Genomic DNA, 27,695 nt, shown 5'->3' with positions numbered 1-27,695 from the left:
ACAATGTTCCAGAACCTCAGAGCCCCCCAGGTAACCCTACTCTAACAATGTTCCAGAACCTCAGAGCCCCCCAGGTAACCCTACTCTAACAATGTCCCAGAACCTCAGAGCCCCCCAGGTAACTCTACTCTAACAATGTTCCAGAACCTCAGAGCCCCCCAGGTAACCCTACTCTAACAATGTCCCAGAACCTCAGAGCCCCCCAGGTAACTCTACTCTAACAATGTTCCAGAACCTCAGAGCCCCCCAGGTAACCCTACTCTAACAATGTCCCAGAACCTCAGAGCCCCCCAGGTAACTCTACTCTAACAATGTTCCAGAACCTCAGTGCCCCCCAGGTAACCCTACTCTAACAATGTCCCAGAACCTCAGAGCCCCCCAGGTAACCCTACTCTAACAATGTTCCAGAACCTCAGAGCCCCCCAGGTAACCCTACCCTAACAATGTTCCAGAACCTCAGAGCCCCCTAGGTAACTCTACTCTAACAATGTTCCAGAACCTCAGAGCCCCCCAGGTAACTCTACTCTAACAATGTTCCAGAACCTCAGAGCCCCCCAGGTAACCCTACTCTAACAGTGTTCCAGAACCGCAGAGCCCCCCAGGTAACCCTACTCTAACAATGTTCCAGAACCTCAGAGCCCCCCAGGTAACTCTACTCTAACAATGTTCCAGAACCTCAGAGCCCCCCAGGTAACCCTACTCTAACAATGTTCCAGAACCTCAGAGCCCCCCAGGTAACCCTACAATAACAATGTTCCAGAACCTCAGAGCCCCCCAGGTAACCCTACTCTAACAATGTTCCAGAACCTCAGAGCCCCCCAGGTAACCCTACTCTAACAATGTCCCAGAACCTCAGAGCCCCCCAGGTAACTCTACTCTAACAATGTTCCAGAACCTCAGAGCCCCCCAGGTAACCCTACTCTAACAATGTCCCAGAACCTCAGAGCCCCCCAGGTAACTCTACTCTAACAATGTTCCAGAACCTCAGAGCCCCCCAGGTAACCCTACTCTAACAATGTCCCAGAACCTCAGAGCCCCCCAGGTAACTCTACTCTAACAATGTTCCAGAACCTCAGTGCCCCCCAGGTAACCCTACTCTAACAATGTTCCAGAACCTCAGAGCCCCCCAGGTAACTCTACTCTAACAATGTTCCAGAACCTCAGAGCCCTCCAGGTAACTCTACTCTAACAATGTTCCAGAACCTCAGAGCCCCCCTTGGTAACCCTACTCTAACAATGTCCCAGAACCTCAGAGCCCCCCAGGTAACCCTACTCTAACAATGTTCCAGAACCTCAGAGCCCCCCAGGTAACCCTACTCTAACAATGTTCCAGAACCTCAGAGCCCCCGAGGTAACTCTACTCTAGCAATGTTCCAGAACCTCAGAGCCCCCCAGGTAACTCTACTCTAACAATGTTCCAGAACCTCAGAGCCCCCCAGGTAACCCTACTCTAACAGTGTTCCAGAACCTCATAGCCCCCCAGGTAACCCTACTCTAACAATGTTCCAGAACCTCAGAGCCCCCCAGGTAACCCTACTCTAACAATGTCCCAGAACCTCAGAGCCCCCCAGGTAACTCTACTCTAACAATGTTCCAGAACCTCAGAGCCCCCCAGGTAACCCTACTCTAACAATGTTCCAGAACCTCAGTGCCCCCCAGGTAACCCTACAATAACAATGTTCCAGAACCTCAGAGCCCCCCAGGTAACCCTACTCTAACAATGTTCCAGAACCTCAGAGCCCCCCAGGTAACCCTACTCTAACAATGTCCCAGAACCTCAGAGCCCCCCAGGTAACTCTACTCTAACAATGTTCCCGAACCTCAGAGCCCTCCAGGTAACTCTACTCTAACAATGTTCCAGAACCTCAGAGCCCTCCAGGTAACTCTACTCTAGCAATGTTCCAGAACCTCAGAGCCCCCCTTGGTAACCCTACTCTAACAATGTCCCAGAACCTCAGAGCCCCCCAGGTAACCCTACTCTAACAATGTTCCAGAACCTCAGAGCCCCCCAGGTAACCCTACTCTAACAATGTTCCAGAACCTCAGAGCCCCCCAGGTAACTCTACTCTAACAATGTTCCAGAACCTCAGAGCCCCCCAGGTAACCCTACTCTAACAATGTTCCAGAACCTCAGAGCCCCCCAGGTAACTCTACTCTAACAATGTTCCAGAACCTCAGAGCCCCCCAGGTAACCCTACTCTAACAATGTTCCAGAACCTCAGAGCCCCCCAGGTAACTCTACCCTAACAATGTTCCAGAACCTCAGAGCCCCCCGGGTAACTCTACTCTAACAATGTTCCAGAACCTCAGAGCCCCCCAGGTAACCCTACTCTAACAATGTTCCAGAACCTCAGAGCCCCCCAGGTAACTCTACCCTCGCGCTAACTTTTTGTTCCGTCACCTCCCGATTCACAAATGATGCACTGGGTAAGAGAAAAACAACTCTGTCTCTTCATCTCTCATTTCATTCAGGAAATTAGTTGGAGAAGTCTGGGGAATCCACATCCATCCTTCACAGATGGTTCAATTAAATATTAATAATCAAAAAGAACATAAGAACATAATATTTTATGTAAAAGATCATAAACAGGTTCCAACATACTGTAAAATTCTCATAATTGAACTAATTGGGACCTGTAAAGAATATAATTCAATTCACTTGGTATGAGTGAGCTATGTAAGTGGGTCCTGTTCAAAGTGGCCAAGGAACAGAATAGAAATGAATAGAAACAGAATAGAATAGAACTCTACTGTATAAATGGGGGATACGTACAGGTGTTGGGAGATCCGTTGGGTGTGGGCAGGTAGGAGCCAGCTTTCCAAGACTTGGCCTTGAAGCCCTTCTTGCAGCGCTGACAGTCCTGTCCCGTGGTGTTGTGTTCACACTGACACTGGAGGTCTCCCTCTTGCAGCAGGCACAGCGACGAATGCAGGTTACACTTACACCTGAGGACAAGGGATAGGAAGAAGGGTGTGAGTGTGTGTGAAAGGAGGCACAGAAGTGTGCATGTGTGGTGTGTACTCGCTTAAGCATATTGCAGCGACTTTAACCCAACACCTAGGCACCTTGTCAAGAAGTTCAGATTCAGATCCCTTGGGGGGGGATGCAAAGTTGTCATCAAGGAAAAGGGTGGCTGCTTTGAAGAATCTCAATATGAAATGTATTTTGATTTGTTAAAAAAAAATTTGGTTACTACAAGATTTCATATGTGTTATTTCATAGTTTTGATGTCTTCACTATTATTCTACAATGTAGAAAATAGTCCAAATAAAGACAAATCTTGGAATAAGTAGTTGTATCAAAAATGTTGACTGTTACTGTATATTTCCATTCATTTTTTCAACGGGTACCGGGTGACCTTAAGACAAGTCTTGTGAGGCCTGTGGGCTTTTGCCACAGAGGGGTCATATTAGTGTGTAGCCCAAACTGTTCGGATGCTACAGACTGAAGTTGGCAGATCAGCTGTACCAACTTCAGATGAGTCCCAAGACGCAGAAATGGAGACCACCATCGTGTTCTTTAGAGTCTCATCTTTCCATAGAGGGGACATAATCGTTTCTAGGTAAAACCGTTCGGACGCTGCAGACGATTTGTGAGAAGACCGATTTTCGGGATGTCTCATGGTCATTTTATTTTTATAATGCTAATTAGATTTCCGGGGAGGTGTGGACATCAACCTTGGGGGGTTGAAGCCCACATGCAGTCTTTTTAATGTGATTTTGAAATCATCACTTTATGTCTAATACATCACTGTGTGTGTTTTTTAAAATTATATCTAACTCCATAATAAAAAATTGTTTACAATTTATTTCCCAGAGCCTCCTTGGGCCAGTGGAATGCTCAGTCTGATTGTGTGAGCGTTAGTAAAAAAACATTTCATATGAAATTAGAGATATGTGTACACAGCCTGATTGGTTGATTGGATGGTCTAGAGCCCACCCCCACCCCTTACACCTTCAAAAAACAACAACAAAGGCTCATGGTATTCAACCTGTCAGTTGGAGCTGGAGTTGGACCCTGAAAGTGATGAACTTCCACAGGTGTGTAGGCTTCTTTGTTTTGTCATCAAAACAAAAGGCATAGAGTACATAATGCATCTTAATTTGTTGTATCATTATTGTACTGTTTTCATTAGACCACCAGAAGATGCAGGAACAGAACAGCCTATTTGCATGTGGGACCATCCTGGCCTATACTCTGTCTGCCATTCATTGCAGAATGCCATGATTATCTACAGGGCTAACTATAGGCTTCTGCATCTCAGAGGCCAAACACATACTTAAATCAAATCAAATCAAATCAAATTTTATTTGTCACATACACATGGTTAGCAGATGTTAATGCGAGTGTAGCGAAATGCTTGTTGTTGCTTGTTGTGTTAAGCCTATGATGCAATGGCCCATGGTGTAATCTTCAGTATCATCACAAAGTATATTCAGAATTTTGCAAAATGTATTAACATTTTTCGAATGAGTAAACACTCTTGAATTCTGTTGTTGAAAACCAATAAAGAAACCAGACTGCAATGAAAGGTTGTTGTCAGTTCGCCTTGTAACATTATGAAGCGGGAAAACAATTCCATCCCACCTGAACAGGTTGAAATTCCACTTTTTGACTTCCTAGTGTGGAAATATCATCAAAAAAACTGCACTTCCCATTCAACTTATCCCAGTCGGAATGAATGCGTAACTTAACGTTAGAGTTGTTTCTGTGTGGCTAATATGCCTAAATCATCTGGAGTTTATGTGGGAGATTAACTCAGTTTACTAGTCAAAAATAGATGTTTGTCCAAGGATGTCAAGAAATGATGTGAATCTGTGATATCTTGTTGCATTCGTATTATGTGACTAAATTAGCGCCTTTTCCAGATGAGCGGCTGGATTCCAATACGGATTGTTTCCGCTGGAGTGAACAGATATCTGAATGTCTGTATAATATATTCAAAGAATAAACCCTGTATGCTGGCAAAATGACCACCTCAATCTTCATCTCTCTCTGTCTGCCAATCTCTTTCTCTCTCTGCATGCTGGGAGTGTTTGGTACATGCTGGGAATTGTATGAGCGAGTGTTGTCTGGAGTTAGTTGGCCTGTTTTTTCTTTCTAGTTTTACTTCTCTTGGTGGTTTTCCTTTTCCTATGCATGATTAAGGTGATTGTTTTTATTTTTTTGTCGTGGTTGAATTAAGTATATTGTTTTTCTTGTTGAAATTGTCCTAGCTTTGGCGGGGATGGCGACCCACATGGAGACGCCGTCCCTGTCACTTCGGCATGGCTTAAGGTGTGTTACTGAAGCTAATGTCACTGTGGAGGAGTTTCTGGTTGCGGTAGGAGAGAAGGTCGGCTATGAAAATGTTGCTTATGCGTCACGGATGAATAAAGCGGTGGTGTTTTTTTCTTAAGGAAGAGCGTCTTGTTGATCGGATGGTTGAGCATGGCGTACTTCTTAAAGGTATGTTTATTCAAGTTACGCCGCTTTTTTCTCCGTCAACAAGGGTAACGATTTCGAATGTACTGCCGTTTATTCCCAATGAGCTATTGGAGCGTGAGTTATTGCGGTTTGGGAAGTTTGCAAGTTCAATTAAGATTGTCCCATTGGGTTGCAAACACCCGGCTCTGAAACAGGTTAGGTCGTTTTGGCGACAGGTGTTTCTGTTTTTGGACTCGCCGGAGCGGTCTTTGGAGTTATCGTTTGAAGTCAAGTATGACAACAGACTGTATATGGTTTATGCTAGTATGGGTAGTCAACAGTGTTTTGAGTGTGGGGATGGTGGCCATAAGCGACATGCTTGCCCGAAACGGGAGAAGGCGGAGGGAGGGGCGCAGGAGGTCCTCGTAACGCCTGGGCCCACTGATGTAGGGAGAGGTGGGCCGACAGCGTTAGAGCAGTCACAAGCACCTGTTGCTGAGGAACAAGTTGTCTGTGTTGAGGGCAGGGAGTTACAATTTGTACCAGAGGGGAATGTTATCCAGCAGATCTGGAGAGCAAGTACCAGTGATGGGTTACAGGAGGGGGTTCATGTGAAGCTAGTCTCCCAGGTATTGGAGGAGATGCCCACTACGAGTAATGGGGTAGAGGAGGGGGATCAGGTGGGGCTAGTATCCCAGGTAGTGGAGGAGATTCCCGGTACGAGTAATGGGGTGCAAGTGGGGAGTGTTGAGAGGGATGCGGCTGAGGGGAGTCAGATGTGTCCTCAGTTGAGGAGGATCAGGAGAAGGATATGGATATCTCTCTTGATATGATAGCAGCTGGTGACGACTCAATTTACAATCTGGAGGAGGTTAATTGGTTCCTGGATCAGACTTTTGGGAAATCTGTCAAATTGGCAGATTTATTTTATGTTGATAAGTTTGTGAGGTCAGCTGTGATGTTACAGAGGACGGTGGGGTTAGTTGAGTGAGAAAAATAGTTTTCGCTTGAGGAACTGTGTTACTGCTGTCACGGCATCAAAAGGTAGTGGGAAACGTGGTAAGGTTAAGAGAAAATTAAAACAATGATGATGATCATGCCTCATAGGGTGTTTTTTTCGCTTCGTCTGGTTTCTCTGTGGTTTCTTCTGCTTTTCCTTTCTCTTTTCTATATGGAGGTACTAAGGGTAGGTTCGCTAATATTAATGAGGAAAGGGAAAGGAATACGAGGGCTTGGGTATTAGAAGTAATAAAACAGAAAAGGAGACCCATAGTGATTAAGCTAACGAGGTTGACTGGGGTATGTGGTGGGAGGGACAGCATATACTCAGTCATGGTACTAATTTCAGTGCTGGGTGGTATCTACAACAGAGATTGTCAAGGGTCGGGTTTTATTAGTCAAGGCAGATGTTATTTTTTTAATGTTTATGCTCCTAATGAGGTTAGAGAGCGTATTGCTGTATTTGGTAAAATATAGGAAACCTTAAGACAGTGTGACCAAGAGGAGTGTATGGTTTTAGGGGGGGACTGGAACTGTACAGTGGATTTTACTGTTGACCGCACTGCTGAAGACCTCACCTGCAGTCAGCTACTTGCCTGTCTAGTCTATTAACTGAGTTTGAGCTTGCTGATGTGTGGAATACAAAAGTTAGGCAGTACACATGGTTAAAGGTTAATGAAGGTCGTGCCAGTGCAGCAAGGTTAGACAGGTTGTATGTATCTGAGCACGACTGTAGTAGGGTTGGAAGGTTAGACAGGTTGTATGTATCTGAGCACGACTGTAGTAGGGTTGGAAGGTAGACAGCTCGTATGTATCCGAGCACGACTGTAGTAGGGTTGGAAGGTTAGACAGGTTGTATGTATCTGACCACTACTGTAGTAGGGTTGGAAGGTAGACAGCTCGTATGTATCCGAGCACGACTGTAGTAGGGTTGGAAGGTGTGACATTACTCCTGTGGGTTTCTCTGATCACCATAATGTGTCTGCTGATATTCACTTGTCCTGTCCAAGCAGGTCATCACCTTATTTGTACTTTAATGTTAAATTGTTACATGATGTCATGTTTTGTGAAATGTTTTTGTTGTTTTGGGGGAAAATGGAGGGTTACAAAAGGGAATTTTGAGTCCTTGAGACAATGGTGGGAGGTTGGGAAGGCCCAAATACGATTGTATTGTATCCTGCTCTGTCTCGTAAGTTAAAGAGACTATCAGGGCCCTTGAACAGGACATCAAATCTATTGAATTGAAATTGCTCACCCAGAATGACCCCGGACTAGTGTCGTGGAAATTTCCTGTATTTACCAAATCATGAGAGCAAACCACACACAAGTCAGAGTTATCACAAAGTCCATTTTTAATTATATGAGCTCCATCACAACCCTGTGACTCTCAGATCAATTCAGTGTCTATGAATGAATTCTCTGAGAGTCCCTTACACATTGCAACTGAGATCCTTTATAGCAAAGACACACATAGCCAGACAGCATTGGCCATAATTTATCGTTCAGCTTTGTCTCCTAAACTATGTTATTTTCTCAAACTCAGAACCTAAACAAATCCTCATATCAACAGGCATATATCAAATCCACCCTATCTTGACAAGATCACAGAGACACATTGACTGGCACACAGACATTGTGGAGCCAAGAGATACACGCTTGACCTCTCCCCTCTCTGCGGCCCAAGTAACTTAGTCCAGACAGAGAACAGATGACGGCAAACCCGGCCACAGTATTATACAAAAATAAACATTCTGATGAGAAGTAACTTACAAACACATGATGAATACATCTTACCTATGTTACCAACTAATTCTGATTATTCCCCAACACTAGTCATGAAATGACAGGACAAGTGACATGAACTGAGGTCGCTTCTACATGAAAGAATGAAGGGTGCCTTGATTAGGTCTCGCTTTGCTACCCTCAAGGATATGGATGCTCCTAGCCCTTTTTTAAAACCTAGGGCAGTCAACATTGCAACGCAAACAGATGGTCTGCCTTCATTTCCCTGATGGGAAAGTGACCACGGATGACGGTGAGATGCGCCAACATGCCGTGGATTTCTACACTGTCCTCTACAAGGTGAAGGATTGTGATTCTATGTGTACTGAACAGTTGTTACATGGACTTCCTCAATTGGGCCCTGAGCAGAGAGTTGCTTTGGACTCTGACATGACTCTGCAGTAGCTGTCCACAGCAGTTATGCAGCTCTCATCAGGCCGAGTCCCTGGCATCGATGGTTTACCATCTGAGTTCTATAAGCAGTTGGAGGTCTGTTGGGGGGGATTTTTATGAAGTGGTGTGTGAATCTTTTCATGAGGGTTCTCTTCCTGTTTCCTGTCAATGTGCTGTGCTTTCTTTGTTGCCAAAAAAAGGGGGATTTGTCTCTTCTAAAAAACCTGTTGCATTGCTGTGTGAAGAATATCAAATTGTATCTAAATGTCTCAAACAGGTTAAAATAATATCTGGGGCTTTTGGTCCAGAAGGACCAGTTTTACTGTGTACCTGACCTCTCTGTTGTTGATAACTTGTTTCTGATAAGAGATGTTTTAGACATTTGTAAACTGTCTTATGTGAATGTGGGTTTACTTTCTTTGGATCAGGAGAAGGCCTTTGACCGTGTGGACCACAAATACTTGTTCAAAACAATGAAAGCCTTTGGGTTCGGGGATGTTTTTTTGTCTTGGATGAGTTGACTGTATGCTGGGGCCTCATGTATGGTGAAGGTGGGGGTGGTTTAAGTTGCCACATCCCTGTTCAAAGGGGTATCAGGCAAGGATGCCCAATTTCAGGGCAGTTATTTTGTCTGGCAATTGAACCAATGCTTTGTTTTTTAAGAGCGAGGCTTACTGGTTTCTCTGTGCCAGGAGTAATGAAGGGTCCCACGATAGCACTGTCTGCGTATGCAGATGACGTGACAGTTTTTATTACAGGGAGTGAGAATGTTATGGTTCTCTCAAATGCTCTAAAGGTGTATGAGGGGGCCTCCTCAGCAAGAGCCAATTGGGAAAAGAGCGAATCGCTGTGGGCAGGTCAGCTTCAGACGGGGTCCACTCCATGGTTACCAGGGGGGCTTCAGTGGGGCAGAGATGGGATGAAGACTTTGGGGGGTTTGTTTTCTAGGCTCCAATGTCTTTCAGAAAAATAACTGGGAGGGTGTAGTGGAGAAAGTGTATGCCAGATTGTCAAGGTGGAAATGGGTGTTATCCCAGCTGTCTTACAGAGGAAGGGTTCTGGTTGCCAATAATTTAGCTGTCTCTACCCTGTGGCACAGACTAATGATTTTACGGCCAGCGGGGGTGGGGGGGGGGGGGGTAAGAGCTTCAGAGGAGCCTTGCCAATTTCTTTTGGTCTGGATAACATTGGATTAAAGCTGCGGCTCTGTGCCTGCCACTGCACGAGGGTGGGCAAGTTCTGGTGGACATTTCTTCCAGGATCATGGCTTTCCGGCCTCAAGCAGCCAGAGACTGTTGTACAGTGACTGTCCTAGCTGGGTCGACACAGCCTACACATTGATGAGGAGACCGGGCTGTTTGGGCTTAGACAAGCATCTTTTCCTCTTAAAGCTAGAGGGGGGTGATTTGTCTGGCTTGACTCCATTTTATGAGTCTGATATGCAGGTTTGGAGAGTTCTTGTCAAGTCCCGTAAGGCCGGCATGCCACCAGGGATGTGGCTTTTTGAAGAGCCTCTCTTTTTACAACACTGCCATCCAGGACTGCTATGGGTTCATCCAGCCTACGTTCATGCCTGCTAGGTGTGGGGTGTACCAAGCTGGGTCATTTGATGCAGAGTAGGAGCAGATCATTGCAGGAGCTGGGAGAAAGAGCGGGGAGGTCTGTAATTCCTTGCCAGTACTTCATCGGCAGTATGTGATTGACACTTCCAATTCTGATCGGTTGATGGAGGGTCTGGATTATGTGTTCCCTGCGCTGAATGTTAGTGCTGCGGCGGGGGCATTCGAGGAGGACGTGGAGATGCTGCTTTCCATCCATACCCCGGAGCTGGGGGAGTTCAAGGCGGTGGGAAAGAAGGCCATGTACATAATGTGTAAAAGTGTCCCGTGCTTCTACCCTAGAAGGGGTAAAATCGACGAGGTGGGTGCGGGTGTTTGGTCCAGGTGCCTCCCCAAAAGGCTGTTGGCGGTCTTTATACAAACTGCCTATTGAAAAGAGGACAGCCCACCTCCAATGGAGGATAATACACAGAGCCATAGCCACCAACATGCATTTGGTACATCTGGATCCTACTGTTGGGGAAGGGTGTCCATTCTGTGCTGAGTCTGAAACTCTGGCACATCTGTTCTTACAGTGTTCCAGGTTGGTCAGGATGATTGACCTGATCACTAGATGGTTTTCAGCTCTGTTTATATTTGGTTTATATTATATACAGTTTATATTTGGGCTACAGTGTAGGTTTAATCGAAGGGGTGTAGTTATTTTGCTTAATTTTGTGTCGGGGGCAGCTACATTAGCAATATGGAAGACACAAAAGAACAGTATTCGGGGACAGGGATCTGTGGATGTGGTGGGAATGCTGGAGGGGATGATGATAATGTCCTGGACCAGCACTAAATAGCACCATGATAATGTCCTGGACCAGCACTAAATAGCATCATGATAATGCCCTGGACCAGCACTAAATAGCACCATGATAATGCCCTGGACCAGCACTAAATAGCACCATGATAATGCCCTGGACCAGCACTAAATAGCGTCATGATAATGCCCAGGACCAGAGCTACAGTTGAAGTCGGAAGTTTACATGCATTCAGTTTACATACATCATTAAAACTTGTTTTTTAACCACTCCATAAATGTCTTGTTAACAAACTATAGTTTTGGCAAGTCGGTAAAGGACATCTACTTTGTGCATGACACAAAGTCATTTTTCCAACAACTGCTTACAGACAGATTATTTCACTTATAATTCACTGTATTACAATTCCAGTGGGTCAGAAGTTCACATACACAAAGTTGACTGTGCCTTTAAACAGCTTGGAATATTCCAGAAAATTATGTCATGGCTTTAGAAGCTTCTGATAGGCTAACTGACAAAATTTCAGTCAATTAGAGGTGTACCTGTGAATGTATTTCAAGGCCTACATTCAAACTCAGTGCCTATTTGCTTGACATCATGGGAAAATCAAAAGAAATCAGACTTCAGAAAAAAAATCTAGACCTCCACAACTTTGGTTCTTCCTTGGGAGCAATTTCCAAACGCCTAAAGGTATCACATTCATCTGTACAAACAATAGTATGCAAGTATAAACACCATGGGACCATGCAGCCATCATACCGCTAAGGAAGGAGACACATTCTGTCTCCTAGAAATGAACGTACTTTTGCGCGAAAAGTGCAAATCAATCCCAGAACAACAGCAAAGGACCTTGTGAAGATGCTGGAGGAAACAGGTACAAAATAATCTATATCCACAGTAAAACGAGTCCTATATCGACATAACCTGAAAGGCCGCTCAGAAAGGAAGAAGCCACTGCTCCAAAACCGCCAAAAAAAAGCCAGACTACGGTTTCCAACTGCACATGGAGAAATGTCCTCTGGTCTGATGAAACAAAAATAGAACTGTTTGGCCATAATGACCATCTTTATGTTTGGAGGAAAAAGGGGGAGGCTTGCAAGCCGAAGAACACCATCCCAACCATGAAGCACGAGGGTGGCAGCATCATGTTGTGGGGGTGCTTTGCTGCAGGAGGGTCTGGTGCACTTCACAAAATAGATGGCATCATGAGGGAAGAAACTTATGTGGGTATATTGAAGCAACATCTCAAGACATCAGTCAGGAAGTTAAAGCTTGGTCACAAATGGGTCTTCAAAATGGACAATGACCCCAAGCATACTTCCAGTTGTGGAAAAATTGCTGAAGGACAACAAAGTCAAGGTACTGGAGTGGCTATCACAAAGCTCTGACCTCAACCCTATAGAAAGTTTGTGGGCAGAACTGAACAAGCGTGTGCGAGCAAGGAGGCCTACAAACCTGACTCAGTTACAGCAGCTCTATCAGGAGGAATGGGCCAAAATGTACCCAACTTATTGTGGGAAGCTTGTGGAAGGCTACTCAAAACGTTTCACCCAAGCATAACAATTTAAAGGCAGTGCAACCAAAAACGAATTGAGTGTATGTAAACTTCTGACCCACTGGGAATGTGATGAAAGATATAAAAGCTGAAATGAATCATTCTCTCTACTATTATTCTGACATTTCACATTCTTAAAATGAAGTGGTGATCCTAACTGACCCAAGACAGAGAAGGATTAAACGTCAGGAATTGTGAAAAACTGAGTTTAAATCTATTTGTCTAAGGTGTATTTAAACTTCTGACTTCTGACTGTATATAACACCATGATACCGCCCTGGACCAGAGCTGTATAGCTCCTCGATGCATTGTCAATGCAGTACCGCAGTAGAGTAAACATTGTGGTAATACTCGTCATTAACATAGCATAGTTGAGTCTTGCCAACTCCATTGTCAGTAGACAGTTTCACAATGACAGAAACTTCCCTCTGATCAAATTGATAAATTGGCAGGGAGACGCCACACTCGATCCACATGTCCACTTAGTAAAACAAACGCTCACACACGCACACACACACACATGAACACACACTAAGTCCACTTGGACATCTCTCTTTCTATGGGGGCAGGTTTGCTGCATTCCCCTATGACTCCATGACATTCTCTATCTCTCTCTCGTGCACACACACACAAACGTATGCACGCATGCACACCTGCTTCCCCAACTCCTGACACTCACCATCTCCCCCTCCCATCTCCACTATTGCACAACTTTGTTTTTACGGATGAGTGACGGTGACACTGAGGGTTTTTAAGAGTGTGTGTCTCTCTCTCTCTTCTGCTCTCCTGCTGAGGACAGCTTGTTGTGGGATTTCTCAGTCTCTCTACTTACAGTCCCTCCGCAGACAAATAATACATGGGCCACAATCATATCTTAATGTGCAAGATGTCTAACTGCTGCATATCCCCCACTGCAAAGACATTGACGTGAAGTAAGAGGAGCAGAGAAGGAGAGAGCTCTTAGTCAAGGGACGTGAAGATAGGACAGCAGGATCCATCACACAAAGAGAGAGAGAGAGAGAGAGAGAGAGAGAGAGAGAGAGAGAGAGAGAGAGAGAGAGATATGCAAATGCATCCCTCTGTCCACTAGTTAGTAGCCCCACTCGCGCAGATAGACAGAGATGGTGGACTGTCTGTCTTTGTGCCTGCCTGTCTGTGTGTATGGTCTGAATTAAGTTGTGCACCTGTATCTCTCTATCTCCCTCCCTGGCAGTAACGTACAATGTGTGCTCCCCCTGTGTGAGAGAGACCTGTGTGTGTGTGTGTGTGTGTGTGTGTGTGTGTGTGTGTGTGCATGCACGTGTTTGTGTGTGACGCGGGGAGGAGAGCCAGTTGGAGAGATGCGGCAATTAGGGGAATAAATACGAATAAAACATAAACAAACATCAAGGGAGCGTTGTGGCAGAGGGAAGAGGCGAGGGAAGGATAGAGGAGAGAAAGACTGGGGAAGCAGCCGTTAATAGGCCTTTAACTCTCTGTCTTTAACGCCTGTTCCTCCCTCCCTCTCTCTCTCCCTTTCTCTCTCCAGGGACTCAACTATCACTCCCTCTCTCTTTCCCTTGATCATTATCTCTCTATCGCTGGCCCAATAGTTCCCTCTTTTCTGGTGTGGAACTCTTCTTCTCTCTTCTCATTTAGAGTGACTCCCTGAACCTCTTTCTGCCCATCCTACTCTTGCCCTCTCTGCCTTTCTTCACTTTCCATGTCTCTTCTCTCTCTCACCCAATGGACCATACAGTGTAAAGTTATTGGGTTGTGGGGGCAAGGGGAGGATGTGAGAATCCCTTCCTCTGAGATGAAGGGATGATGTAGGAGAGGAGGAGGGTTTACTACTCTGCTATAGAGGGGCTATCAAAGTGCTGCCGGTCTGCCTTGCTCCCTGACTGCAGGGGAACACCAGGAGGACGGTCTGCATGGACGCTTCTCTAACTGGGATGGCAGACACACAGCAGGGGAGATCTACCCCCTGTTCTTTCTCTCTTTATTAGTCTGTTTTTCTCTCAATTCAATTCAAGGGGCTTTATTGGCATGGGAAACATTGTTTACATTGCCAAAGCAAGTGAAATGGATAAACAAAAGTGAAATAAACAATAAAAAGTTTACCGTAAATATTACACTCACACAAGTTCCAAAAGAATAAAGGCATTTCAAATGTCATGTCTTTATACAGTGTTGTAGTGATGTGCAAACAGTTAAAGTACAAAAAGAAAAATAAATAAATAAATATGGGTTGTATTTACAATGGTGTTTCATGCCCTTTTCTTGTGGCAACAGGTCACAAATCTTGCTGCTATGATTGCACACTGGTATTTCACCCAATAGATATGGGAGATTATCCAAATGGGATTTGTTTTCAAATTCTTTGTGGGTCTGTGTAATCTGAGGGAAATATGTGTGTAACGGTTTTCTTGATGCGAAGGAGAGTCGGACCAAAATGCAGCGTGTGGTTTACGATCCATGTTTATTAATAATACGAAACACGAATCTCCAATACAATAAAACAAAACGTAACTAACGTAACGAAACGAAAACCTAAACAGCCTATCTGGTGAAAAACACATAGACAGGAACAATCACCCACAAACACACAGTGAAACCCAGGCTACCTAAATATGGTTCCCAATCAGAGACAATGACGAACACCTGCCTCTGACTGAGAACCATATCAGGCTGAACATAGAAATAGACAAACAAGACATGAAACATAGAATACCCACTCAGATCACACCCTGACCAATCAAAACATAGAAAATACAAAGTAAACTATGGTCAGGGCGTGACAGTACCCCCCCCCCAAGGTGCGGACTCCGGCCGCAAAACCTGAACCTATAGGGGAGGGTCTGGGTGGGCATCTGTCCGCGGTGGCGGCTCTGGCGCTGGACGTGGACCCCACTCCATGACAGTTTTAATCCCCCTCCTAAACGTCCCTAAATAGGTTACCCACCACAATGATAACATGGGACAGAGGGACAGCTCGGGACAGAGGTAACTCGGGACAGATAGGTAGCTCAGCACTGAGAGGAAGCTCAGCACTGAGAAGAAGCTCAGCACTGAGAGGAAGCCCAGGCAGGTAGTAGAAACTACCAGAACCTGGCTGGCTGGCGGTTTCAGCAGATCCTGGTCGACTAGCAGATCTGGGAGAATCTGGTCGACTGGCGGATCTGGGAGAATCTGGTCGACTGGCGGATCTGGGAGAATCTGGTCGACTGGCGGATCTGGGAGAATCTGGTCGACTGGCGGATCTGGGAGAATCTGGTCGACTGGCGGATCTGGGAGAATCTGGTCGACTGGCGGATCTGGGAGAATCTGGTCGACTGGCGGATCTGGGAGAATCTGGTCGACTGGCGGATCTGGGAGAATCTGGTCGACTGGCGGATCTGGGAGAATCTGGTCGACTGGCGGATCTGGGAGAATCTGGTCGACTGGCGGATCTAGGAGAATCTGGACGACTGGCGGATCTGGGAGAGTCTGGACGACTGGCAGATCTGAGAGAGTCTGGACGACTGGCAGATCTGGAAGAGTCTGGACGACTGGCAGATCTGGAAGAGTCTGGACGACTGGCAGATCTGGAAGAGTCTGGACGACTGGCAGATCTGGAAGAGTCTGGTCGACTGGCAGATCTGGAAGAGTCTGGTCGACTGGCAGATCTGGAAGAGTCTGGTCGACTGGCAGATCTGGAAGAGTCTGGACGACTGGCAGATCTGGAAGAGTCTGGACGACTGGCAGATCTGGAAGAGTCTGGACGACTGGCAGATCTGGAAGAGTCTGGACGACTGGCAGATCTGGAAGAGTCTGGACGACTGGCAGATCTGGAAGAGTCTGGTCGACTGGCAGCTCTGTCTGCTCCATGCTGACTGGCTGCTCCATGCTGACTGGCAGCTCTGGCTGCTCCATGCTGACTGGCTGCTCTATGCTGACTGGCAGCTCTGGCTGCTCCATGCTGACTGGCTGCTCTGGCTGCTCTATGCTGACTGGCTGCTCTGGCTGCTCCATGCTGACTGGCTGCTCCATGCTGACTGGCTGCTCCATGCTGACTGGCGGCCCTGGCTGCTCCATGCTGACTGGCGGCCCTGGCTGCTCCATGCTGACTGGCGGCCCTGGCTGCTCCATGCTGACTGGCGGCCCTGGCTGCTCCATGCTAACTGGCAGCTCTGGCGGCTCCTTGCAGACTGGCAGCTCTGGCGGCTCCTTGCAGACTGGCAGCTTTGGCGGCATCCTGCAGACAGGCAGCTCTGGCGGCTCCTTGCAGACTGGCAGCTCCATGCAGACTGGCAGCTCTATGCAGACTGGCAGCTCCATGCAGACTGGCAGCTCCTTGCAGACTGGCAGCTCCTTGCAGACTGGCAGCTCCTTGCTAACTGGCAGCTCTATGCTAACTGGCAGTTCTGAACAGGCGGGAGACTCCGGCAGCGCTGTAGAGGCGGAAAGCTCTGACAGCGCTAAACAGGCGGGAGACTCCGACAGCGCTGGAGAGGAGGAGGGCTCCGACAGCGCTGGACAGGCGAGGCGCACTGTAGGCCTGATGCGTGGTACTGGCACTGGTGGTACTGGGCCGAGGACACGCACAGGAAGCCTGGTGCGGGGAGCTGCTACCGGAGGGCTGGGGTGTGGAGGTGGTACTGGAAAAACCGGACCGTGCAGGCGCACTGGAGCTCTTGAGCACCGAGCCTGCCCAACCTTACCTGGTTGAATGCTCACGGTCGCCCTGCCAGTGCGGCGAGGTGGAATAGCCCGCACTGGGCTATGCAGGCGAACCGGAGACACCGAGCGCAAGGCTGGTGCCATGTAAGCCGGCCCAAGGAGACGCACTGGGGACCAGCTGCGTAGAGCCGGCTTCATGGCATTAGGCTCGACGCTCAATCTAGCCCGGCAGACACGCGGAGCTGGAATATACCGCACCGGGCTATGCACCCGCACTGGAGACACCATGCGCACCACTGCATAACACGGTGCCTGTCCGGTCTCTCTAGCCCCCCGGTAAGCACAGGGAGTTTGCGCAGGTCTCCTACCTGGCGTAGCCATACTCCCTGTTAGCCCCCCCCCCAAGAAATTTTTGGGGCTGCCTCTCGGGCTTCCTTGCCAGCCGTGTTCCCTCATATCGCCGGCTCCTCTCTCCGGCTGCCTCTGCTCTCCTAAGTGCCTCCACCTGTTCCCATGGGAGGCGATCTCTTCCAGCCAGTATCTCCTCCCAAGTGTAACAGCCCTTGCCATCCAAAACGTCCTCCCATGTCCATTCCTCCTTACGCTGCTGTTGCTGCCTGTTGACACGCTGCTTGGTCCGTTGGTGGTGGGTGATTCTGTAACGGTTTTCTTGATGCGAAGGAGAGTCGGACCAAAATGCAGCGTGTGGTTTACGATCCATGTTTATTAATAATACGAAACACGAATCTCCAATACAATAAAACAAAACGTAACTAACGTAACGAAACGAAAACCTAAACAGCCTATCTGGTGAAAAACACATAGACAGGAACAATCACCCACAAACACACAGTGAAACCCAGGCTACCTAAATATGGTTCCCAATCAGAGACAATGACGAACACCTGCCTCTGACTGAGAACCATATCAGGCTGAACATAGAAATAGACAAACAAGACATGAAACATAGAATACCCACTCAGATCACACCCTGACCAATCAAAACATAGAAAATACAAAGTAAACTATGGTCAGGGCGTGACAATGTGTCTTTAATATGATCATACATTTGGCAGGTTAGGAAGTGCAGCTCAGTTTCCACCTCATTTTGTGGACCGTGTACAGTCAAATATTTCCTTCATTTTGGGTCAGGTGGTCAGGTGGTTTTCTGCCACTGTGTACACTCTGTTTAGGGCCAAATAGCATTCTAGTTTGCTCAGTTTTTTTTGTAAATTATTTATAATGTGTCAAGTAGAGATCGAGCGATTTATGATTATTGGAGGACCAAAAAAAGCTGATACCGATTAATCGGACAATTTATATATATATATTTCTAAAAATTACAACAATACTGAATGAACACTTTTATTTTAACTTAATATAATACATCAATAAAATCTATCTAGTCTCAAATAAATAATGACACATGTTCAATTTGGTTTAAATAATGCAAAAACAAAGCGTTGGAGAAGAAAGTAAAAGTGCAATATTTGCCATGTAAAAAAGCTAACGTTAAAGTTCCTTGAGAACATATGAAAGCTGATGGCTCCTTTTAACATAAGTCTTCAATATTCCCAGGTAAGAAGTTTCAGGTTGTAGTTATTATAGGATTCATAGGACTATTCCTCTCTATACCATTTGTATTTCATATACCTTTGACTATTGGATGTTCTTATAGGCACTATAGTATTGCCAGCCTAATCTCGGGAGTTGATAGGCTTGAAGTCATACAGGGAAGAGCTACTGGCAAATGCAGGAAAGTGCTGTTTGAATGAATGCTTACGAGCCGAGCCTACTGCTGCTGCCTTGAAATCGGCCCGTTCTTCCCAATTAAGGTGCCACCAGTCCCTGCTGCGGAAAAACATCCCCACATCCCCACAGCATGATGCTGCCACCACCATGCTTCACCGTAGGGATGATGCCAGGTTTCCTCCCGAGTTCAATCTTGTTTCTCATGGTCTGAGAGCCCTGTAGCTGCCTTTTGGCAATCTCCAAGTGGGCTGTCATGCCTTTTTACTGAGGAGTGGCATTCATCTGGCCACTATACCATAAAGGTCTGATTGGTGTAGTGCTGCAGAGATGGTTGTCCTTCTGGAAGCTTCTCCCATCTCCACAGAGGAACTCTGGAGCTCTGTCAGAGTGACCATCAGGTTCTTGGTCACCTCCCTGACCAAGACCCTTCTCCCCCGATTGCTAAGTTTGGCTAGGCGATCAGTTCTAGGAAGAGTCTTGAGGGTTCCAAACTTCTTCCATTTAAGAATGATGGAGGCCACTGTGTTCTTGGGGACCTCCAATGCTGCAGAAATGTTGTAGTACTCTTCCCCAGATCTGTGCCTCGACAAAATCTTGTCTCAGAGCTCTACGGACAATTCCTTTGTCCTCATGGCTTGGTTATTGCTCTGACATGACATGCACTGTCAACTGTGGGACCTTATATAGACAGGTGTGTGCCTTTCCAATCAATTCAATTTACCACAGGTAGACTCCAATCAAGTTGTAGAAACATCTTAAGGATTATTAATGGAAACAGGATGCACCTGAACTAAATTTTGAGGATCATAGCAAAGGGTCTGAATACTTAGGTAAATAATTATGTTTTTTATATTTAATACATTTGCAAAAATATCTAAAAACCTATTTTCACTTTGTCATTATGGGGTATTGTGTGTAGATTGGTGAGGAACATTTATAATTTAATACATTTTAGAATAAGGCTGTAAAGTAGCAAAATGTGGAAAAATGGAAGGGTGTGAATACTTTCTGAATACTTTCTGTACATGCAAATACACACCCACACACACCAGTGGAGGCTGGTGAGGGGAGAATGAATCATAATAATGGCTGGAACAGAGCATATGGAAACCATGTGTTTCATGTATTTGATACCATTCCACCTAGTCCGCTCCAGCCATTACCTTGAGCCCGTTTTTCCCAATTAAGGTGCCACCAACCTCCTGTGGCACACACACACACACACATACACCATAGTGTGCAGCCGGGTCATTGATCAGCAGGCCAACGGCCTCGCCCCCCCCCCCCCTTCCTTCCTCCCCCCCTCCCTCGTCCCATTGTAAATTCAGCAGAGCTAATTGGACATGACTGCCTTTATGTTCCCGCTTCATAAATTTCTTTACTCTGAAGGAGGAGGATCGATTTTCCTGGAGTGCAGTGCAGTCTTCCCGGAGTGTGTGTGTGTGTGTGAGTCTCTTCAAACTATCCTCGCCTCACCAATCCTCTTTTTCTCTATCGCTCTCTTTTTCTTTGATGGGCTCAGTAAATCTATAACGGAACTCCCCTTCGATGATCTGGTGACCGGAATAATTATGCGCCTGTGGATCTCCTTCAAACGATCTTCGCCTGACCAATCCTCTCTCTTTTTAATTTAATTCAATTAAAGGGCTTTCTGGGAAACATATGTTAACATTGGTTTGTTATCTAATTCACTTGATTTGGCAAAGTGAAAAAAAAACAATAAAAGTTCCCCAAAAATATGTCTACAGTACCAGTCAAACTTTTGGACACACTAATTAATGTTAACATTAATGTTTTACTATTTTCTACATTATAGAATAACAGTGAAGACATCAAAACCACCAAATAACACATATGGAATCATGTAGTAATCAAAATAGTGTTAAACAGATCAAAATATGTTTTAGATTCTTCAGAGTAGCCACCCTTTGCCTTGATGACAGCTTTGCACACTCTTGGCATTCTCTCAACCAGCTTCACCTGGAATGCTTTTCCAACAATCTTGAAGGAGTTCCCACATATGCTGTGGACTTGTTGGCTACTTTTCCTTCACTCTGCGGTCCAACTCATTTCAATTGGTTTGAGGTTGGGTGATTGTGGAGGCCAGGTCATCTGATGCAGCACTCCATCACTCTTCTTCTTGGTCAAGTGGTCCTTACACAGCCTGGAGGTGTGTTTGGTCATTGTCCTCTTTAAAAACAAATAGTCCCATTAAGCACAAACCAGATGGGATGGTGTATCGCTGCAGAATGCTGTGGTATCCATGATGGTTAAGTGTGCCTTGAATTCTTAATAAGTCACCCAGAGTGTCACCAGCAAAGCAAGGCCAGACCATCACACCTCCTCCTCCATGCTTCACAGTGGGAACCACACATGTGGAGATCATCCATTCACCTACTATATGTCTCACAAAGACACTGCGGCTGTAACCAAAAATCTCAAATTTGGACTCATCAGACCAAAGGATAGATATCCTCCGGTCTAATCTCCATTGCTCGTGTTTCTTGGGCTTATTATTTGTGTCCTTTGGTAGTGGTTTATTTGCAGCATATCAACCATGAAGGCCTGATTCATGCAGACTATTCTGAACAGTAGATGTTGAGATATGTCTTTTACTTGAACTCCGTGAAGCATTTATTTGGGCTGCAATTTCTGAGGCTGGTAACACCAATGAACTTATTCTCTGCCGCAGAGGTAACTCTGGGTTCCCATAGTAATTCGTTATGAATCCAAAACTAAATCAACATCTACATTTTGAAAGAGTATTTTTTTAGCATTATTTTATTAACAAAATGTGTTTATTTGTTTATCATGCAGTCTACAATACATACTGTAGTAAACATGGGAAAGTGCCTAATTCCTTACATAAGGGAGAGCAGGCCATGTCTGTACTACAGAATGCTGGGCTCGCGGGACACCGGGGTTCAAATCCCTGTTGGGGAGGAAGGAGAAGGCTGTCCTTGTAAATGGGAATTTGTTCTTAACTGATTCCATATGTGTTATTTCATAGTTGTGATGTCTTCAATATTATTCTACAATGTAGAAAATAGTAAAAATTGTAAAAATCCTGGAATGAGTAGGTGTGTCCAAACTTGTAACTGGTACTTGCTGGAACAAAACATTACGGTCGGCAGTACAGTACTGGGCTATTTACGAGGAAGGAGTAAGTTGTCATTGTAAATAAGAATTTGTTCATAACTTACTTGCCTAGTTAAATAAAGGTCACACTAAGAGCATAACATTTATGCACCCTAATTTTTGAATTCTTGTTTAACCAATAACCAAATTGAGATTAAGTGAAATATAAACATCCGCATTGGAATTATCTTTTTTTTCTTTCTATTTTTTTTTATTAACAAAAGCATAAAGATGTTAATGAAAAAATACTCTACTGCTGTTTTGAGTTATAAATGTTACACTTTAGAGTACTTAAATGGGAAACGAGTAACCAACTAGTCAGTGACAACTGTCTTGAGTTTGGCATTTGTGACAATGTCCTGGGATATCCCACAAACACGTCACCTTCTAACTACGATTGTGCGGCTTGTGAGTGGTATAGAGCGGAATCGATTACATGTACGTGTTCGTGAGAGTCCCAGCTTTCCATAGAGGGGTCACAGTAGCTCTAACCATTCAGTCTATACAGATGTTTTTGTTAGAAGGGTTAAAGCCCAACACTGCAAACTTATGGTTAGTACCAATGCCCCACGTTTTTTCAAAGGTCCAACCCACCTGCTCCTTGTTAGTATAGTGGTGAGTATCCCCTGTCACGCGGGAGACCGGGGTTCAATTCCCCGACAGGGAGAAATGACTGCTCTTTTTCAGGTGTACAATGTAGCTGAGCCCACAAAGCGGAAAATATGCTTGGAAATAAAGCTTTATGATACGATTTCCATCCTTTGGGGTTATCTCAGTTTTATCTCATTGGTTGTTCAGTGGTAGAATTCTCGCCTTACTCTTGAAAAATCTGACTTTGCTTTCATTTACAGTTTGGACATTTACTAATTCTCAGTAGACTTTGGTGAATCCATTGTAGATTTCCAGCATCGAATACATTGCAAGTTAGTTGTAATGTAGTTGTGATGTAATGTAGTTGTGATGTCTTCACTATTATTCTACAATGTAGAAAATCGTACAAATATAGAAAAATCCATGAATGAGTAGGTGTGTCCAAACTGTTGACTGGTACTTGCTAAATTAATTAGATTAATATTATGATGTTTCTATTCCATGAAAAACTAAAAACACCCTGGGTTTCTGTTAGGATGGAACGGAAAATATGGCGCTGTACAACGTGATGTCCGGCTATTTAGCTTGTCTCAGAGCAGCATGAAACAGTTCTAAAATAGTTGTAGGCTTTTGCTTCTAACATCAATATGCTCTTTAAATAAATAAGACCTTCACCATTTTTGACAGTATATCAACATGATGTGACTCTCCGCCAATAATTACATTTAGAGGATTGGAGGACTCTGATATTAATATAAAGGGGCATTCTCCGTTAGGATCTGTGAGAATGTCTGAGAATATCTAAGGAACTTTTATATCATTCTAAATTAATTAATAATAATAGTAATCACTTTGTTTTTAAAGGTAACTACATTTTGGAGATTTCATTTTCATTTAACCTAGAGTGAGCGAGAATAAGGCAATTCTTGAACATGGGGTGAGACATTCTCACTCATTTGTAAATTAAGACAGTTATTTAGAATGATTTAATTCTGGAGAAACCTAACTTGATTATTTAGCAGACATCACTTGCTTATATTCAGTCAAAACATATCTTAAAAATATCATGGAATATTTAAAAAATTTTGTTTCTCCATGCTTGTCGCAGAGCAGCGCGAAACAGTGCTGAAATAGACGGCCACAGGGGGAGGGTATGTATTCTGTGCCCACTCGTGGTATCTCTCTTTCGGTTACACATCCTTGGAATAGCAGAACAGCATAACGGCCCGGGCGGCCCTTGCTGTGCCTGGTGAGCAGTTGGTCAAGTTCTGTTGTCAGAAGAGGAATGGAAATGTCAGGGTGAAACGAAAAGCTGACAAACCCGCCACGTACTGTATGTTGACACTGCCTGTCGGAGGTGGAGTTCCAGAGCTCACAGGTGTGCCTGGCATGGATTGTGATGCCATCTCGTTCCTTTTCAATGCGCGAGTGAGTCAATGACTATTCAAGCCATTGACTCACTGATGAATGAAGATGATGAGGGATTGGCAAAGGCAAACTGTAATCTGCGGACATCACGGCTCAGTAAGAAATGTATATATATAAATATAAATATACAGATGAAGTCGGAAGTTTACATACACTTAGGTTGGAGTCATTAAAACTAGTTTTTCAACCACATCACAAAGCCCTGACCTCAATCCTATAGAAAATGTGTGGGCAGAACTGAAAAAGCTTGCGCGAACAAGGAGGTCTACAAACCTGACTCAGTTACACCAACTCTGTCAGGAGGGATGGGCCAAAATTCACCCAATTTATTGTGGGAAGCTTGTGGAAGGCTACCCGAAACGTTTGACCCAAGGTAAACAATTTAAAGGCAATACTACCAAATACTAATTGAGTGTATGTAAACTTCTGACCCACTGGGAATGCGATGAAAGAAATACAAGCTGAAATAAATCACTCTCTACCATAATTCTGACATTTCACATTCTTAAAATAAAGTGGGGATCCTAACATACCTAAGATATGGAATTTTTTACTAGGATTAAATGTCAGGAATTGTGAAAAACTGAGTTGAAAAGTATTTGGCTAAGATGCATGTAAACGTCCGACTTCAAATGTATATATACATGTTCTCCATGTGCTCGCCAGAGGTAGCCTGACTGCCATTAGGTACCGAGATGAGATCCTCAGACCCCTTGTGAGGCCATATGCTGGTGCGGTTGGCCCTGGGTTCCTCCTAATGCAAGACAATGCTAGACATCATGTGGCTGGAATGTGTCAGCAGTTTCTGCAAGAGGAAGGCATTGATGCTATGGACTGGCCCACCCGTTCCCCAGACCTGAATCCAATTGAGCACATCTGGGACATCATGTCTCGCTCCATCCACCAATGCCACGTTGCACCACAGACTGTCCAGGAGTTGGCGGATGCTATAGTCCAGGTCTGGGAGGAGATCCCTCAGGAGACCATCCCCCACCTCATCAGGAGCATGCTCAGGCGTAGTAGGGAGGTCATACAGGCACGTGGAGGCCACACACACTACTGCGCCTCATTTCGACTTGTTTTAAGGACATTACATCAAAGTTGGATCAGCCTGTAGTGTGGTTTTCCACTTTAATTTTGAGTGTGACTCCAAATCCAGACCTCCATGGGTTGATACATTTGATTTCCATTGATCATTTTTGTGTGATTTTGTTGTCAGCACATTCAACTATGTAAAGAAAAAGTATTTAATAAGAATATTTCATTCATTCAGATCTAGGATGTGTTATTTTAGTGTTCCCTTTATTTTTTTGAGCAGTGTATATATAAAATTACATTCTCAGAACATTAACCGTGTGTTCCCTTGTGTTGTGCTGTTCTGTAGTTTCGACCCAATGATTAGTCTGACAAACAAAGAACTTTGCATCCTGCAGGCCCAGTCATGGATCAAAGCTGGCGAGACATTCAATAACGTCCTCTTCACAGACTAATCAACTGTGGCCCTTGAGCAATTCGCTCAAAATTGCTACAGAAAAAAAGGAAGATCAAGAAGATTAACGAAAGCATAAAGATGTTGATGAAGAAATGCTGTTTTGAGTTAGAAATGTAACACTCTAGAGTACTAAAGCATCGAATATATTGCAAGTTGAGGGATTTTCACAACAGTAGCCAGGCTATAAAGAGTCTATTGTCCTGCTAATAAGAATCATTTGCATGATGGGCTACATTCTTTATTGTAACCACAATGTCATACATCATTTGTATCTACCTTTCCAATTACTTTTAGAGCTTTGGAATTACAAATGTGCTCTTTCTTTTTAGTTACATTGTTTTAGTTCGAACGTGCAGACTTTATTTTCTTTAAATTATTGTTTTATGTAGGATGCTACATTTTTGACCAGTTGCAATTGTAAGTAGGCCTAAAAAAATCCTACTTCTATTAGGCTGTTAAGCCTCATAGCCTACCTCAGCCAGTTAAGTTATTTTATATAGATCTGGGCTCCGAAGAAATAGACTCCAATTAAGCCCTCTTGTTTGAAAAGTCAAATTCAAAAGGCACTTGCACACCTGAGCTAGATGAAGAAAAAGTAGGAACCCGCACACTGCTCTTGATCGTATCATTAATCTTTAATAAGCTTTACGTATCGGCCTCATGGCCTTTGTCAGAGCTTTTGTGAGTTTTTTAAATTAGCACCCTTATGTAGACCTAGCCACACTTACATCCGTTCCACGCTGACTACATGATTCCATATGTGCAGTTTCATAATTTATGTCTTTACTATTATTCTACAGTGTAGAAAATAGTCAAAATTAAGAAAAACCCTTGAATGAGTAGGTGTGTCTAACGATGTGCGCTGAGAGTCGGGAAGCAAATTCAGGGAACACACAGACATGAAACTGAAACATAAACAATGACGCCTGGGGAAGGAAGCAAAGGGAGTGACACACACATACACACAATCAGGGAAGTGATGGAGTCCAGGTGAGTCTGATGGCGCACAGGTGCATGTAACGATGGTGACAGGTGTGCGCCATAATGAGCAGCCTGGTGACTTAGAGTCCGGAGAGGGAGCACACGTGACAGTACTCCCTCCCCAACGCGCAGCTTCAGCCGCAGGACGCCGACCAAAATGACGATCCCGGGGATCAGGAGGGGACAGCTCTGCAGAGACGCGGGAAACCTGTCAATCCGGCTGAGACGCAGGAGCATGGCGACCTAGAGCGCCGGAGGGAGAGCATAACTGACGGTACCCCCTCCCCGGCACGTTCGGCTCCAGCCGCAGGACGCCAACTCAAGGGACGAACCCGGGATTCAGGAGCGGACCAGTCACCCTTGCTGATGTGCGGGAACCTGTCGCCAGCTGGGACACAGGAACCTGACAGACCCGACGAGGCAGGGGAGCCTGGCGATCCAACGAAGGCATGAAAGCACGACGAGCTGGCTGAGGCATGAGAGCCTGACAAGGCAGGGGAGCCTGGCGATCCAACGAAGGCATGAAAGCACGACAAGCTGGCTGAGGCATGAGAGCCTGACGAGGCAGGGGAGCCTGGCGATCCAACGAAGGCATGAAAGCACGACGAGCTGGCTGATGCATGAGAGCCTGACGAGGCAGGGGAGCCTGGCGATCCAACGAAGGCATGAAAGCACGACGAGCTGGCTGAGGCATGAGATCCTGACAAGGCAGGGGAGCCTGGCGATCCATCGAAGGCATGAAAGCACGACGAGCTGGCTGAGGCATGAGAGCCTGACGAGGCAGGGGAGCCTGGAAATCCCACAAAGGCATGAAAGCACGACAAGCTGGCTGAGGCATGAGAGCCTGATAAGGCAGGGGAGCCTGGCGATTTGGCTGAGGCATGAAAGCCTGTAGTGTCTCCCGAACCCAACGTCATCCCAACTGACACAAAAAAAAACACTCCCTAATGCTTCCCTTAGGTGTGGCATTATTCTGTGACAATGTGCGCTGAGAGTCGGGAAGCAAGTTCAGGGAGTATTTTAATAAATAAACACAACATAATACAAAACAAGAACCACGAACAGACATGAAACAGAAACAATGACACCTGGGGAAGAAACCAAAGGGAATGACATATATATAAAGGAAAGGTAATCAGGTAGTTGATGGAGTCCAGGTGAGTCTGATGACACA

General features: G+C 45.3%; 1 protein-coding gene across 7 annotated transcripts in view; it reads right to left on the bottom strand.

Moving 5' to 3' along the window:
* Positions 1 to 27,695, bottom strand: part of LOC139388422 (netrin-G2-like) — a 166,035-nt gene that overhangs the window by 70,392 nt on the left and 67,948 nt on the right. For all 7 annotated transcript variants that reach the window (XR_011629286.1, XM_071135072.1, XM_071135071.1 and 4 more), the window contains exon 4: positions 2,774 to 2,946. Coding sequence is in view for 6 of the 7 variants with exons in the window: in XM_071135072.1 (XP_070991173.1) it covers positions 2,774 to 2,946 (173 nt within the window). In the remaining variant the exon portion in view is untranslated. The remainder of the gene's footprint in view (positions 1 to 2,773; positions 2,947 to 27,695) is intronic.

This window comes from Oncorhynchus clarkii, chromosome 29 (genome assembly GCF_045791955.1).
Source record: "Oncorhynchus clarkii lewisi isolate Uvic-CL-2024 chromosome 29, UVic_Ocla_1.0, whole genome shotgun sequence".
Lineage (NCBI taxonomy): Eukaryota > Metazoa > Chordata > Actinopteri > Salmoniformes > Salmonidae > Oncorhynchus > Oncorhynchus clarkii.
The sequence above is the reverse complement of the archived record's forward strand: the minus strand, read 5'-3'. Positions and strand labels throughout refer to the sequence as shown.